We start from the raw sequence: 17,708 nt of genomic DNA, 5'->3' as shown, positions 1-17,708 counted from the left end.
CATCCATCTGCCTGGAACACCTCCCAAATGTCCAGCAGCATTAACCTGACCAACACCTGCATATGTTCGTTAAGCAATCAACCATAGCCCCCGTGTGCTTTGAGCTCACACAGGGCGCTACAGACCAGCTTGAATATAAAGGGAATCGGGTGCGCGACTGAATGACTTGAAAATACCCAAAGCATTCCTTACAGCAGGACACTTCAATGGCTGAACACCCAGGACCAGAAATGAAAAGGAGCTCTCTGTTTCTGCATAGATCAGATCATTTGTCTCCATACAGATGCTACAGATCTGTCATTGAGAAGGATACAAGTCATTAGCAGTTCTTTAAAGACGAGCTGTTCTTAAGACAATCCCAGCATCGTTTGAGAAAGCAATATATTTTTAGGTGTTTTAGGCTTCTGTTATGTGATCAACAGAGGTTGGGCTGGGTTATGTTTAATTTAAAGTGTTCTCAATACACGTGGAAAAAGACAGGGTATGAACATGCTGAAATATAAAGGAGATGGGAGTCAGAATGGTGAAAGAGTGTTGTGTATATGATTGCTTATTGAACTATCATCTCTGGGATGCATAAACCTAGCTTCATGCTTTTTGAAATGAGCGATTCTGCTTTTTGATTCTTGCTACTTGGAGGTGCACTTTTGCTTGAACTTGAAACCAGCTACAAGAGCCCTTTGAGAAAGCCTAAAAAACTGTTGGCGCTTAGGAAGACAATATTTCCACCCTGTGTAAACACTACTGCCTCTCTGAGGCCGGGTGAGAGGAGAGCTTCTGTGTTTCTAATTATGAAGCACAAGATTGTAGTTGGAGAAACAGACGAGAACCTAGAAATTAATCAGCAGCATGGTTGAATAATGCAACAGGGACAGACTCTGAAACACAGATTTTGGGGAGAAAAGTTCAGCTGAACACATCTGTGGCTTGTAGAAATGGGAGTGGATCAAAAGCATATCTCCTGGCAAAAATTCTAATTCTACTGTTCATCCAGGAAAACTCACATGACAATAGAAAGGAACATCTTGGATAACTCCCTCATACCGTTTGGGTCTCATAGGGGTTATTTTTGAGTTAACTTGTGTGTCCTGCTTCAGTTGTGTTTCAAAGCTATTTGTTCATATTGTGGAGCTCACAACCAGTTGACTTGTTTAACTATTCCATGATGGCCAAACCTGAGTCAATCATTTACATTTACATTGTATTATTGTTACACAGTATAAGCAGGCTATAAATATTAAATCACAATCACATTATTTCCTGTTACGCTCGACAACAAGTTCAAAGAAGGAAAATAATAAAACAATTCATAAAAGTTCAATCGACCAGTCCAACTTCTCACACGCTCTGAATGAAAACCAATTTAACTAGCCCACCAAGCTTACTTCGGCTTCTGAATCCATTAAAGGGAGTTATGGATGGAGATTTTCTTTGTAAGCGTTGAATGCTGTAAAATATGTATTTTCTAATTTCCCAGTAAAGCTTCCGTTTGAATGTCAGAAGCATTTCATGAATACCAATGTATCCTCAATAGAGACTACATTTATGGAATTCCATTTATTTAGGAAAGAAAAGGTCAAGCCACTGGAAAGTTTAAGCAACACAAAGCACTTTTTTCACATGGATATGTCCTCAAGAAGAATGAAACGTTGACAAGGAAGTTAGAAGTGTATTTTGTCCCAACTCTGCTTCATCAAGGACAGGCAGGTAAGATTCTATGTTTGTCAGAGTCACTAACTAAATGTCTGTAGATACACACATTAGCTGTGCATGGGTAAAATCACTGGGGACACCAATCCAGGAAACAAAAGCCATGTTATAACATACAGTACCAGTCAAAGTTTGGACACCTTCTCATTCAAAGGGTTTTCTTTATTTTTACTATTTTCTACATTGTAGAATAACAATGAAGACATCAAAACTATGAAATAACACATATGGAATCATGTAGTTACTCAAAAAGTGTTATAAAATATATTTTGATTTGTTTATTTTTGTTTGTGATTCTATATTCATAGCCTGCTTATACTGTATAACAGTAATACAATATAAATGTAAATGCTTGACTCAGGTTTGGCCATTATGGAGTAGTTAAACAAGTCAACTGGTTGTGGCCTCAACAATATGAACAAGACTTTGTCTCTTCCTTTCCTGTGGCGGTCCTCATGAGGGCCAGTTTCATCATAGCGCTTGATGGTTTTTGTGCCTAGAAGAAACTTTCAAAGTTCTTGAAATGTTCCGTATTGGCTGTCCTTCATGTCTTAAAGTAATGATGGACTGTCGTTTCTCTTTGCTTATTTGAGCTGTTCTTGGCATAATATGGATTTAGGATATCTTCTGTATACCACCCCTACATTGTCACAACAAAACTGATTGGCTCAAACGCATTAAGAAGGAAAGAAATTCCACAAATTAACTTTTAACAAGGCACACCTGTCACACCCTGACCATAGTTTATTTGTATGTTTCTATGTTTTGGTTGGTCAGGGTGTGATCTGAGTGGGCATTCTATGTTGGATGTCTTGTTTGTCTATTTCTATGTCTGGCCTGATATGGTTCTCAATCAGAGGCAGGTGTTAGTCATTGTCTCTGATTGGGAACCATATTTAGGAAGCCAAAGTGTGTTTGTGGGTGATTGTTGCTGTCTCTGTGTTTGTTGCACCAGATAGGGCTGTTTCGGTTTTCCACGTTTGTTGTTTTGTATTGTTTGTGTTTCATCTTCATTAAAGATGTATCTAACTAACCACGCTGCATTTTGGTCCGATCCTTGTTCCACCTCTTCGTCAGAGGAGGAGTTAGAATAAACTCGTTACAGAATCACCCACCTTAACAGGACCAAGCGGCGTGGTAACAGGCAACAGCGGCAGCAGGAGCAACAAAGAGAGGAAAGGACATGGGAACAGAATCTGGACTACACTACGTGGGAAGAAATAGACAGGTGGGCGGCCGACCCAGGAGGAGTGTCCGAGCCCGCCTGGGATTCGCTGGAGCAGTGCGAAGAGGGGTATAGAAAAATGGAGTTGTTGAAGCAAGCACGGCGGTGCGATAGGAAGCCCGGGAGTCAGCCTCAAAAATTTATTGGGGGGAGGCTCGCAGGGAGTATGACGACGCTAGGTAGGAGACCTGCGCCAACTTCCTGTGGTTACCGGAGGGCTGGAGAGACCGGGGAGGCACCGTGTTATGCTGTGGTGCGCACGGTGTCTCCAGTGCAGGTGCATAGCCCGGTGCGTTCTATTCCAGCACCGCGTATCGGCCGGGCTAGATTGAACGTTGAGCCAAATGCCATCAAGCCGGCTCTACGCATCTGGTCCCCAGTGCGTCTCCTTGGGCCGGCTTACATGGCACTAGCCTTACGCTCGGTATCCCCGTTTCGCCTGCATAGCCAGTGCGGGCTATTCCACCATGCCGCACTGGCAGAGCGACTGGGAGTATTCAACCAGGTAAGGTTGGGCAGGCTCGGTGCTCAAGAGCTCCAGTGCGTCTGCACGGTCCGGTCTACCCAGTACCACCTCCACACCCCAGCCCTCCGGTGGCAGCTCCCCGCACCAGGCTTCCTGTGCGTGTCCTCGGCTCAGTACCACCAGTGCCAGCACCACGCATCAGGCCTACTGTGCGCCTCGCCTCTCCAGCGCTGCCGGAGAATTCCGCCTCTACAGCGTTGCCGGAGTCTCCTGCCCGTTTAGCGCAGCCGGAGTCTCCTGCCCGTTTAGCGCAGCCGGAGCTGTCAGTCAGCATGGAGCAGCCAGAGCCGTCAGTCTGCCCAGTGCCACCAGTCTGCCTAGCACCGCCAGTCTGTCCAGTGCCACCAGTCTGCCTAGCGCCACCAGTCTGCCCAGTGCCATCAGTCTGCATGGAGCAGCCAGAGATGTCAGTCTGCATGGAGCAGCCAGAGCTGTCAGTCTGCATGGAGCAGCCGGAGATGCCAGTCTGCATGGAGCTGCCAGTCTGCATGGAGCTGCCAGTCTGCATGGAGCTGTCAGTCTGCAAGGAGCTGCAAGAGCTGCTAGTCTGCATGGAGCAGCCAGAGCTGCCAGTCTGCATGGAGCAGCCAGAGCCGTCAGTCTGCCCAGTGCCACCAGTCTGCCTAGCGCCGCCAGTCTGCCCAGTGCCACCAGTCTGCCTAGCGCCACCAGTCTGCCCAGTGCCATCAGTCTGCATAGAGCAGCCAGAGCTGTCAGTCTGCATGGAGCAGCCAGAGATGTCAGTCTGCATGGAGCAGCCGGAGCTGCCAGTCTGCATGGAGCTGCCAGTCTGCATGGAGCTGCCAGTCTGCATGGAGCTGCCAGTCTGCATGGAGCTGTCAGTCTGCAAGGAGCTGCAAGAGCTGCTAGTCTGCATGGAGCAGCCAGAGCTGCCAGTCTGCATGGAGCAGCCAGAGCCGCCAGTCAGCATGGAGCAGCCAGAGCCGCCAGTCAGCATGGAGCAGCCAGAGCCGCCAGTCAGCATGGAGCAGCCAGAGCCGCCAGTCAGCATGGAGCAGCCAGAGCCGCCAGTCAGCATGGAGCAGCCAGAGCCGCCAGTCAGCATGGAGCAGCCAGAGCCGCCAGTCAGCATGGAGCAGCCAGAGCCGCCAGTCAGCATGGAGCAGCCAGAGCCGCCAGTCAGCATGGAGCAGCCAGAGCCGCCAGTCAACATGGAGCAGCCAGAGCCGTCAGTCAGCATGGAGCAGCCAGAGCCGTCAGTCTGCCAGGATCCACCAGTCAGCCAGACTCTTCCAGATCCGCCAGTCAGCCAAACTCTTCCAGATCCGCCAGTCAGCCAGACTCTTCCAGATCCGCCAGTCAGCCAGACTCATCCAGATCCGCCAGTCAGCCAGACTCTTCCAGATCCGCCAGTCAGCCAGACTCTTCCAGATCCGCCAGTCAGCCAGACTCTTCCAGATCCGCCAGTCAGCCAGACTCTTCCAGATCCGCCAGTCAGCCAGACTCTTCCAGATCCGCCAGTCAGCCAGACTCTTCCAGATCCGCCAGTCAGCCAGACTCTTCCAGATTCGTCAGTCAGGCAGGATCTGCCAGAACTGCCAGCCAGCCGGGATCTGCTGGATTCAACTGCCTGGCTGAGCTTCCTCTCGGTATTGGGCTTCCTCTCAGTGCTGGGCTTCCTCTCAGCCCTGAGCTTCCCCTCAGTGCTGAGCTTCCCCTCACTGCTGAGCTTCCCCTCACTGCTGAGCTCCCCCTGTCCCGAGCTGCCCCTCAGTCCCGAGCTGCCCCTCTGTCCCGAGCTGCCCCTCTGTCCCGAGCTGCCCCTCTGTCCCGTGTTATTTAGTAGGGTTGCCGTGGCTAGGAGGTCACGGAAGCGGACAACGTGGGGGAGGACTACGGTGAAGTGGGGGCCACGTCCACGACCCTCCCCGATAGGTTCAGGTTTTGCGGTCGGAGTCCGCACCTTGGGGGAGGGGGGCTACTGTCACACCCTGACCATAGTTTATTTGTATGTTTCTATGTTTTGGTTGGTCAGGGTGTGATCTGAGTGGGCATTCTATGTTGGATGTCTTGTTTGTCTATTTCTATGTCTGGCCTGATATGGTTCTCAATCAGAGGCAGGTGTTTGTCATTGTCTCTGATTGGGAACCATATTTAGGTAGCCTAGGTTTCACTGTATGTTTGTGGGTGATTGTTCCTGTCTCTGTGTTTGTTGCACCAGATAGGGCTGTTTCGGTTTTCCACGTTTGTTGTTTTGTATTGTTTGTGTTTCATCTTCATTAAAGATGTATCTAACTAACCACGCTGCATTTTAGTCCGATCCTTGTTCCACCTCTTCGTCAGAGGAGTTAGAAGGAGTCATATTTTTAATGTCTTCACTATTATTCTACAATGTAGAATAAAGAAAAAAATAAAGACAAATCTGGAGAATGTCTTTATGGAGGAATGGGCCAAAATCCCTGCTGCAGTGTGTGCAAACCTGGTCAAGAACTACAGGAAACGTATGATCTCTGTAATTGCAAACAAAGGTTTCTGTACCAAAAATTAAGTTCTGCTTTTCTGATGTATCAAATACTTATGTCATGCAATAAAATGCAAATTAATTACTTAAAAATCATACAATGTGATTTTCTGGATTTTTGTTTTAGATTCCGTCTCTCACAGTTGAAGTGTGCCTATGATAAAAATGACAGACCTCTACATGCTTTGTAAATAGGAAAACCTGCAAAATCGGCAGTGTATCAAATACTTGTTCTCCCCACTGTATTTGTCAGAAATGTATTTGAAAGCAAGGTTGACATACAATACATGAAAGCTTATATGGAAAGAAAGTGCACCTCCATTGGGGCTTTTGAGCAAACTTTGTCCTCTAAACTGACAGAACATCCTTACTTTCTGATTAAATTGCCGATGTTGCACATGTTAATATTCAGTAAATATATCACGCCGATAGAAGTTGTTTGGTCCTGGGGGGCCTTATCAAAGACATTAAGTGTTTTGTTGTCTAAACGTTGGGTCTGTTGTATGAACAGATATTCACCTCTCCCCTGGCCTAGGGGCTGTACTCGTCAGCCAACCACGACGAGTTCCAACATGGCTGCCACCCGCAGCCCTCTCCCTTCTCTGATACACATAACCAAGAGCACGTTTGCTAAATGTTTGCAAAATGTCGCTCTTTGGTTGGAATCCTGAGTCAGAGTCCAGCTTTCAATCGATGATGTGAAGAGAGTGTAGTGCAATCGGAAAGTATTCAGACCCCTTCCCCTTTTCCACATTTAGTTATGTTACAGGCTTATTATAAAATGTATTAAATCCATTTTCCCCCATCAATCTACACACAATACCCCATAATGACAAAGCAAAAACAGTTTTTTTTAGAAATGTTTGCAAATTCATCAATTAAAAATGGAAAAATCACATTTACAAAAGTATTCAGACCCTTAGTACTTTGTTGAAGCACCTTTGGCAGCGCTTACAGCCTTGAATCATCTTGGGTATGACGCTACAAACTTGGGACACCTGTATTTGGGGAGTCTCTCCCATTCTTCTCTGCAGATCCTCTCAAGCTCTGTCAGGTTGGATGGGGAGTATCGCTGCACAGCTATTTTCAGTTCTCTTCAGAGATGTTTGATCGGGTTCAAGTCTGGGCTCTGGCTGGGCCACTCAAGGACATTCAGAGACTTGTCCCGAAGCCGCTCCTGAGCTGTCTTGGTTGTGTGCGTACGGTTGTTGTCCTGTTGGTATGTGAACCTTCACCCCAGTCTGAGGTCCTGAGCTCTCTGGAGCAGGTTTTCATCAAGGATCTCTGTACTTTGCTCCGTTCATCTTTCCCTCATCCCTGACTAGTCTCTCAAGTCCCTACTGCTGAAAAACATGCCAACAGTATAGTAGTTTATTATAGTGCTGCCACCACCATGCTTCACCGTAGAGATGGTGCCAGGTTTCCTCGAGACGTGACGCTTGCACTGTAACAGGGCTTACAGCACCATAATAAACTATACTTTATCAACTTCAATGTTGTTATCTCCAACTCAAGCCTTGATAACTTGGCTCAGACAATAACCATTGTCCTAAAGGTGGGAATAATAATGAAAACCAATACATTTATACCCACCCTCTAATCCATTAAATAATGAACCCTCTGGCTATTACAGTAAGAGTCAGTTGCTGTCTAAGATCGTATTAGAGAGTATAGCCTCCCAATGCCAACAGAATGAATAAAGTAATGAGTAACAGGACTTTTCTGTGTTTGAATAATCTCTCTCTCTCTCTCTTGCTCTGTCTGTCTCGGTCTCTCTTTCTCTTGTAGCTCAGAACTGCTCGGGCCTGAGGACGTGTGGCCAGTGTTTGGATCAGGCAGAGTGTGGCTGGTGTGGAGACCCCACTAACACAGGGAAGGGCCAGTGTATGGAGGGGTCATACCGCGGGCCCATGAAAAGCCCCTCCAGACAGCCCAGAGACAGGGAGAGGGACAGAGACATGGTGCTGGAGCCTGGTCTGTGCCCCAGAGATAAAGGGTTTGACTGGGCCTACATCCACTGCCCTGGTGAGTCAACAGCCACGCAGACAGACATGCAGACAGACACGCAGACAGACAGAGCGAGAGAGACACGTCATGTAGCAATCAATACAACCATAAATGCACAAAAACACATTTATATTCCATCCCTTGCCTTCACACTTAAAGCTATACATCCCCTCCTCACACTTAAAGCTATATATCCCCTCCTCACACTTAAAGCTATATATCCCCTCCTCACACTTAAAGCTATATATCCCCTCCTCACACTTAAAGCTATATATCCCCTCCTCACACTTAAAGCTATATATCCCCTCCTCACACTTAAAGCTATATATCCCCTCCTCACACTTAAAGCTATATATCCCCTCCTCACACTTAAAGCTATATATCCCCTCCTCACACTTAAAGCTATATATCCCCTCCTCACACTTAAAGCTATACATCCCCTCCTCACACTTAAAGCTATATATCCCCTCCTCACACTTAAAGCTATATATCCCCTCCTCACACTTAAAGCTATATATCCCCTCCTCACACTTAAAGCTATATATCCCCTCCTCACACTTAAAGCTATATATCCCCTCCTCACACTTAAAGCTATATATCCCCTCCTCACACTTAAAGCTATACATCCCCTCCTCACACTTAAAGCTATATATCCCCTCCTCACACTTAAAGCTATATATCCCCTCCTCACACTTAAAGCTATACATCCCCTCCTCACACTTAAAGCTATATATCCCCTCCTCACACTTAAAGCTATATATCCCCTCCTCACACTTAAAGCTATATACCCAAACCCTCCTCACACGTAAAGCTATACACACAAATCCTCCTCACACTTAAAGCTATACACCCAAACCCTCTCTCCCTCCCTCTTCCCCAGCTTGTCAGTGTAACGGCCACAGTACGTGTGTGAACGGCAGTGCTTGTGAGCAGTGCAGGAACTTGACCACCGGACCGCAGTGCCAGACCTGCATGCCTGGTTACCATGGCGACCCCACTAACGGCGGGAAGTGCCAGGGTAAGTACAGTGATGGGTGCAGTGCACCAGAGTGGACTGGAGGGGCCAGTGTTTAAAGGTTTTGGCTCTGAAATCTGTGCGTCCTCCAAGAAGCAGACTGTTTGAACAACAGTAGAGCCAGAAACGACTGTGTTGAAAGATGCAGTAGACAGGCACTTCAGCAGCTCTGTTTTAATCACAGTTCTATCAACCCTGTCGAGTCTTGTGGTGAACATTGTTATGAAACCCTGATCTGAGAAATGGAGAGAAATGGAGACTATGATAGTGGGATAGACAGAAAGAGTAGGAGAAAGAGAGTGAGAGAGAGGAAGGTGTAATAACATAATTCTCCAGCTGACAGGTGTGCGTTTTCCCCGCTTGGCGTATGACATTAAATCCCTCTTAATCATTTTCTTATATCTTGGAGTTGACTGGCGACGAACATGTTTGATAGACGCCTCCCCCCTCTCTCCTCCCCTCTCTCTCCTCCCCCCTCTCTCCTCCCCCCTCTCGCCTCCCCCCTCTCTCCTCCCCTCTCTCTCCCCTTCTGTCTCTCTCCTCCCTCCATCACCCTCTCTCTCTCTAATAGGTTTAACGCTGTCATGATTAAATGCAATTTATTAACTACCGTCCGTCCGTCATACCACCTTTGCTTGTGTACCAGGCTGACTCCTGAGGACTGTGCCTATAGAGTCTGGTTCACTCCTCAGTTTTACAGAATAGATGGATTTACATGGGCCTTAAGTCACTGATCTGATCCTTGAGAGACGGGGAGAGAGACAGGGAGAGAGATTGAGAGAGACCGTCATCAAGTTTAAAATATGAGGTGCTCAGAGCTGCCCTTGTAAGAATGGAGAATAGAAGGATAGGGGGAGATGGAGGAGGAGAGATTACCCAGTCTGGTGTCCCCATGACCGATGAAGAGCTGACCTTGTAAGAATGGGGAATAGAAGGATAGGGGGAGATGGAGGAGGAGAGATTACCCAGTCTGGTGTCCCCATGACCGATGAAGAGCTGACCTTGTAAGAATGGAGAATAGAAGGATAGGGGGAGATGGAGGAGGAGAGATTACCCAGTCTGGTGTCCCCATGACCGATGAAGAGCTGACCTTGTAAGAATGGAGAATAGAAGGATAGGGGGAGATGGAGGAGGAGAGATTACCCAGTCTGGTGTCCCCATGACCGATGAAGAGCTGACCTTGTAAGAATGGAGAATAGAAGGATAGGGGGAGATGGAGGAGGAGAGATTACCCAGTCTGGTGTCCCCATGACCGATGAAGAGCTGCCCTTGTAAGAATGGGGAATAGAAGGATAGGGGGAGATGGAGGAGGAGAGATTACCCAGTCTGGTGTCCCCATGACCGATGAAGAGCTGCCCTTGTAAGAATGGGGAATAGAAGGATAGGGGGAGATGGAGGAGGAGAGATTACCCAGTCTGGTGTCCCCATGACCGATGAAGAGCTGACCTTGTAAGAATGGAGAATAGAAGGATAGGGGGAGATGGAGGAGGAGAGATTACCCAGTCTGGTGTCCCCATGACCGATGAAGAGCTGACCTTGTAAGAATGGAGAATAGAAGGATAGGGGGAGATGGAGGAGGAGAGATTACCCAGTCTGGTGTCCCCATGACCGATGAAGAGCTGACCTTGTAAGAATGGAGAATAGAAGGATAGGGGGAGATGGAGGAGGAGAGATTACCCAGTCTGGTGTCCCCATGACCGATGAAGAGCTGACCATGTAAGAATGGAGAATAGAAGGATAGGGGGAGATGGAGGAGGAGAGATTACCCAGTCTGGTGTCCCCATGACCGATGAAGAGCTGACCTTGTAAGAATGGGGAATAGAAGGATAGGGGGAGATGGAGGAGGAGAGATTACCCAGTCTGGTGTCCCCATGACCGATGAAGAGCTGACCTTGTAAGAATGGAGAATAGAAGGATAGGGGGAGATGGAGGAGGAGAGATTACCCAGTCTGGTGTCCCCATGACCGATGAAGAGCTGACCTTGTAAGAATGGAGAATAGAAGGATAGGGGGAGATGGAGGAGGAGAGATTACCCAGTCTGGTGTCCCCATGACCGATGAAGAGCTGACCTTGTACAATGTGACAGGGGGCTATGTGTGTGTGTGTGTTTTGAAGGAGAGTGTGTTTTCACATACGCTATGTGGTGAGGAGAATAGCCTTCCAAGTCTATCACTGACAGCTTCACCTTGTAGACACTGAAACCGTCTGCTCGCCCTGTCTAGCTTAACCCTGCCCGGTCTAGCTTGGTTTGACTCGCTGCAGGAGACCTCTCTCTGGGACTTGGAGTACTGAGAGGGAGAGACGAGCCTGTGGTGGGCTGTGCATGTCAATTGACTTTTGAAAGACAGACCAGCCTTGTGACATGACATGTTGTGTAGGGGTTGGAGAAGTGATTTGATAGAGCTTGGTGAGGGAATTTACTGTACAAGACCAACACATACAATACCAGACAATACCAGACACTTTTTGTTACAATACCAAAACAAAGACAGCCAGTGTTGCGGGAGCTACAGTAAACCTGGTTGATGCAATGTACCACGGTAAGCGTTAGATCTCTTGTTGTGGTAGCCATGACTGATCTGTTTCTCCTTAAAGCTGTGGTTGTGCTTGTGTAACACTCTTCTGAAAACTTCTGGCTGGCGTACTTATTATTTTTGCTCTGGACAAGTGGCAGCTTAATAAGTCTGACTTTGTGTTTTTTTCCCACTAACTGCACTGTAGGCATACAGTCACACAAAGTCATCCAGGGAGCCCTAGCAAGCTGATGGTTGTTGTTCTTTCAGTTTCTCTCTCCTTCTCCCTCTCCCTTTCTTCCTAAAGCCAGCACTGCAGAGTTCAATTCAAATGCTGTTTATTGCTTTTGGATATGGCATGCTGTGCTAGCCTGGTGAATTCCATTATAGGCTCTTGGTAGAGCCCCTTCAGCCACCTAGTCCCCCTCAGACCCTGTCTTTACACGTGTCCAACCTGCCTGTCTCTCTCTCGCTTTCTGTTTGTCTCTCTCTCTCGTTTTCTGTCTGTCTCTCGCTTTCTGTCTGGCTTCCTCTCGCTTTCTGTCGTCTCTCTCTCTCTCTCTCTCTCTCTCTCTCTCTCTCTCTCTCTCTCTCTCTCTCACGCTTTCTGTCTCTCTCTCTCGCTTTCTGTCTGTCTCTCTCTCACTTTCTGTCTTGTCTGTCTGTCTGTCTGTCTGTCTGTCTGTCTGTCTGTCTGTCTTGGTGTCTGTCTGTCTGTCTTGGTGTCTGTCTGTCTGTCTTGGTGTCTGTCTGTCTGTCTTGGTGTCTGTCTGTCTGTCTTGGTGTCTGTCTGTCTGTCTGTCTGTCTTGGTGTCTGTCTGTCTGTCTTGGTGTCTGTCTGTCTGTCTTGGTGTCTCGTTCTCTCTTTCTGCCTGTTTAAACAGTTTGTTTGTTTAATGGTCTCCAAACCTGAATTTCTTTTGTATGTGTTTTCGTGCTCTCGATGCCTCCTGAGGGGATTCATAAACTCTTTTTGTGTTGTTGTTTGCTTGCCCTCTAACCTTTCACATCTCAGTGTCCCATCAGAGTTGTCTTGTTGTCTTTCATAAAGGCAGGAGCAGCCTACTTTAACACCCCTTCTAGATTTTTTGGATCTCGCTCTCTTTCTCCCACTCTCTTGGTCTCTCTCTTTCTCTCTTTGTCGCATACACATGTACACACACACACACACACACACACACACACACACACACACACACACACACACACACACACACACACACACACACACACACACACACACACCCTCTGGCAGTGCCTTGGCGGGGTATAAATGAGTGTCTGTCATGTTCAGTGTGGGAGGATGCTGTTGTGTGTGAATCCATGAACAGCCAGCTCATGTGTATCCTGCAGTGAGAGGGAGGGAGTAGACAGCAGGACAGCTTTTATCTGTGTGTGTCCCTGTCTACGTGCACACACTCTACCAGAGGGTGGTGAGGGTGGGACTCCGTCATCAGGACCTCAGCTCAGCACGGGGTTTTGTCCTCCCTCCTGCTCACCCATTCTGATGGATTAGACGTTTGCAGCTGTTCCAGAGATGTAGTTGCTCTGGTGCCTCTGTAAAATAGCCCACTGACTAGGCACCCACTGTGCCCTCCTCCGCTGACCTCCCATTAGTAAGCACTGTGTAGGTGTGTTTTGTTTATGTGTGTGTGAACAGATATATACAGTGTGTTTAAAATGCATTTAAGTGTATAGATGGTTGTATGTTTGAGTCAGTATACATTCTGTATCAGGGTTTCCGTTTAGTAAATGTGGCGCTGGGCATTTGACCGGCAGCATTTTAATTTTCCAGACATTTGAGAAATGTACCGGACCCATATGCATTGGGTGTGTAATCTGGTTAGGGCTTTCACCCACAGTACTCAGAATGACAGGAATCCCAATGAGATGATGGTAATTCATATTAACAGAAGATGCAATTTGAGATGCAAAGATGTACGGTCCTTCAATTATCTTTATTTATTTATTTTACCCCTTTTTCTCCAAATGTTATTATATCCAATTGGTAGTTACAGTCTTGTCCCATCGCTGCAACTCCCTTACGGACTCGGGAGAGGCGAAGGTCGAGAGCCATATGTCCTCCAAAACACAAATCAGCCAAGCCGCACAGATTCTTGATACAATTCCCGCTTAACCCGGAAGCCAGCCGCACCAATGTGTCATAGGAAACACCGTACACCTGGCGACTGTGTCAGCGTGCATTGCGCCCGGCCCGCAACAGGAGTTGCTAGTACGCGATGGGACAAGAACATCCCTGCCGGCCAAATCCTCCCCTAACCCGACCGACACTGGGCCAATCATGGGTCTCCTGGTCGCAGCCGGCTGCGAGATGTTCATTTAGTTTTCCTCAGCCAACAAGACGAGTAACAAACAGCAAAATCACTAGCCTTTGTCAATCTACTATCCCCCATAGTAGAAAAGTTGACCTATTCTATTGGTCAGCTTGTCGAGAAAGAAATAGCCTATTCCAGACAGACTCTGGGACAGTTGTGGGTCAATATATCCCAAATTCATACAATCAGTAGGCCTTGCCCACATTTTGTTTTTAAAAGCAATGAGGCTGATGCAACAGATCAGAACATTTAGCTTAAAATATTGATAAACTATTATTTCACATTATAAGCGCAGCTATGTGCACAAGGCAGTAGGCTATGTGCTAATGTTTTTTCCCATAATGCAATTAACAGGAAAACACAGTTGTCAAAAAAATAGTTATTTCATGTGACAGAGATGAAAATATCCTTTAGAAATGTTGAAAGAGGGGAGATCTTATATGCAAGAACTAGCATGGGTTGCTAATAGGACTAGGATTTTGCCTTTGGCTACTAGACAATGAAAGAAAGTTGATATAGTATAAAATAATTACCACCACAGATATGGTCTGATTTTGGCCAGGCTACTTTGAAGCAAAGGTAGAACATGCCTCATAATATGTAGTAAAACATGCAGGTTTCCAACAATTAAAGTACATGTTTTCTCAATGCATACTGCCTCCTTGCAAAGGGGTGTGTGATGCGCTGATGAAGTTAACTTTGTATTTGCTGTTTGAGATGCTGTAGCAACAGCTCTTGTACTGTCTGACAGATGTTGTATCTGTGTGCTTTACGCATAGGATAAATAAGATAGGCCTACATATACACGCACCAATTTAATTCCACTAAATGAACCTGCAAATGAACCTGTAGACCGATAAGCATGACCAGTCAAATATATTTACATCGACTGGTATTTACATCAATGAATCAATGAATGCTGCCGGTGAAGTGTCTGGTAACACACTTTCCTAACAGAAGAGGATCAAAGCATTTCTTCGCAATTAGATTTGTTCTTCTCCCCCCATAAGACTATTACTCCCTATTACGGAAACCCTGAACTGTATGTATTAATGCCTACATTATGTGCCCAAATCTGGTGTGTGTGTGTGTGTGTGTGTGTGTGTGCACCTGCTTCAAGAATGCCCATGGCGGTAGGGCACCCTTCCCAACAGTCTCAGCGGTATCCAGTCATCCCCTCCTTCAGAGGCCCTATTTCTGGCCACAGGCACACACACTCTTATAGCTCTGATCTGGCACCTACTGCCTTAAAAGTACATTCAAGTTCAGCTATAGGATTATACACCTGTTACTGAGCCAAGCTGAAGTGTGGAGTGGTGGGAGTTATTATGTGTCTCGCTACCATGCTAAACCCCAAGTCAAGGTCAAGCCTTTACCTACCTTCATAACCCTTAACCTTACAAGATCATTAAGCCCAGAATAGCAAGTCCCTTTTATCTAGAACTGCAGACTCCTCACAATCTAGCCAAAGCAAGATGAAAGACCGAACGCAACCCTTTTCAGCAGAAAATAATTAGTTCACAGAAGGGTTCATGCTATGCATTAAATAGCTATAGCCTATACATCCGGGCTTTACAGAGACGTATACATGTTAAATATATCCTGGAGGTGAGGAAAGATGTTGCTGCTATTTATGCACCACTCCTGTCTGCCTCGAACGTTCTGTTGAAGATGTTTAATTAGATGGAGAGCAGGAATGGAAACACTCCCATCGGTGCTACCTTCCACACACAGGAGGACCTGGATGTGACCTGTAATTCCACCCAGACATATTGTTGCGAGCACTCCTCAGGTCCAGGGGAGAAGCCTACTCGCTCACAGTAGAAATTCATGGTTTTCTAAGGTGCTTATGGTTGCAAACCGAACCCGGAAGGTCGTGTGGGTGGACAGCCACATATTGAGGTTGTGAGGTCTATTTTTGTTGTTTTACCTAGACACTGTGAAGAAGCTACTTGGAAAAGTCTCCCTGTGTGTGTGTGTGTGTGTGTGTGTGTGTGTGTGTGTGTGTGTGTGTGTGTGTGTGTGTGTGTGTGTGTGTGGTGAGTTTTGTGTATGAAGTGGCATGTGTGCTTGTTCATGATAACATATCACCTGTGTGACATTTGATGTGTGCACCTGTCCCGTTTCAAGTAGCCTTTTTAGGAACTATGTGCTAAATCACAGTGTGCTGCTCACTGCAGGAAAATAATCCTACAACAACAGGACATGTGGATTATAATAGTGGATATTGTTGTAGGGGTTGATACAGTTCTCGTAAAGGTAAATCATGTCTGAAATTAAGTTGAAATGACTGACTTTAATGGCCTTTTTAAAATCTTTAATATACTACACTTTGCATTTTCTGCTGCGCAGGAAAATTGTCTGTGACGACAAAGTGATCAAATTAAGATAGCAGGTCTGTAGGGTTGAGATTTATGAAGTGGTCAGAAAATGATATCCTTCCAAAAGAGAGAGGATTAGACTAATAGCTTGATTAAAAACAAAAATCTAGCAAAAAAAAACAAGGTCATTGATTATTGGCCCTGTTTTCAGACAAAGATCAACATGAGAAGGATCAGAACCACATGCCCCTCCTCTCTCCATTCATGTCCATCATCTCCTCCATATTGTCTTTCTGACATCCTCCATTAGGGCTCACTGGGCATCTAGCTGCCCCTCTTAACATGTCATGTAGGCAAAGCTCAGTGACACTTAATCATGTTTAGCCAGGCTTCATTTGTGATCCACATGGGTTATTAGGTTTACCTTCATCACTGATGGTTTTGTGAAGGTCGTGCTCTTTACTGACAGACCGCTCTACAATTACCTGTGTGCCGTCTGCCATGAAATCTTCAAGGTCCTCTGTCAACCGGACGTAGAGATTTAGTAGGACTCTATTGAATCAAAAATATAGAATTGAACCCTCACATTCAGAGAAGCGGTTCGATGCCTTATAGACAGTCCCGCTGCCAGCACATACAGTTTTGCTGGTTTTGATTCCATGATTCGATCTTTTCTCATCATACGTGTATGAGGTATGTTATGCTGTGTGCCAACACATCTGTTCAGCAGCACAGAGGAGGCTGTGTGTCTGCTGACTATGTTCAGGCTGTCCTGAACACCGTACTGCCTGCCACCAACACCAACCAGTACAGTATAATCTTGCTCTTTTCACTGCATAGAAGGAAGGGAGAAAGCGACTGCAAAAGGCTGCCACGTTTCAAATTCTATGTGGGCCCAATTCAATTATTTTATTCATTACGTGATTCTTTGAACTTGTCACTTGCTGGAAGGCCTATGGAGAGGTCGGAAGGCTGGCCTGGGGAGATGAAGCACTAGAGGAGACCTGCACAGCTTTATGTTGACTTGTATCACATCTATAAAGACTGTCCTCCTGCTCACCAACTATACTCCAGATATAGTTACTGCAGGGATGGCAGGAAGTCTCACCTGTTCTCTTGGCTAGTAAAAGTAGCTTGAACACCTCATTCCCGTTCCTGGCGGAACTCTGGGATGACTGAACCCTTCTCAGATTGAATAGTGGTTTGTACTGTGTTCTAAGGTATACCTGTACTCAGTGTACTGTGTACTCGGGTATACGAGTACTCAGTGTACTGTGTACTCGGGTATACGTGTACTCTGGGTATACGTGTACTCAGTGTACTGTGTACTCGGGTATACGTGTACTCTGGGTATACGTGTACTCAGTGTACTGTGTACTCGGGTATACGTGTACTCTGGGTATACGTGTACTCAGTGTACTGTGTACTCGGGTATACGTGTACTCTGGGTATACGTGTACTCAGTGTACTGTGTACTCGGGTATACGTGTGCTACTAGCACATTAGCGTTGTTTCAACACCTCTTCAAATCAAAGTCCATAGTGTTAATGCTGTGTGCATGGCTTTGGACACC

The 17,708-nt window shown here is 46.5% G+C and overlaps 1 protein-coding gene across 4 annotated transcripts in view; it reads left to right on the top strand.

The window, feature by feature from the left end:
- The window catches only part of LOC135511110 (attractin-like protein 1), a 327,206-nt gene that overhangs the window by 110,701 nt on the left and 198,797 nt on the right, over nt 1–17,708 (top strand). For all 4 annotated transcript variants that reach the window (XM_064932650.1, XM_064932647.1, XM_064932648.1 and 1 more), the window contains 2 exons: nt 7,732–7,968; nt 8,831–8,968. In XM_064932650.1, the coding sequence (XP_064788722.1) occupies nt 7,732–7,968; nt 8,831–8,968 (375 nt within the window). The remainder of the gene's footprint in view (nt 1–7,731; nt 7,969–8,830; nt 8,969–17,708) is intronic.

The sequence above is a fragment of the Oncorhynchus masou genome, chromosome 23 (genome assembly GCF_036934945.1).
Source record: "Oncorhynchus masou masou isolate Uvic2021 chromosome 23, UVic_Omas_1.1, whole genome shotgun sequence".
In the NCBI taxonomy this organism is placed as follows: domain Eukaryota; kingdom Metazoa; phylum Chordata; class Actinopteri; order Salmoniformes; family Salmonidae; genus Oncorhynchus; species Oncorhynchus masou.
Note: the sequence above shows the minus strand (reverse complement) of the source record. Positions and strands in the feature narration are given on the sequence as shown.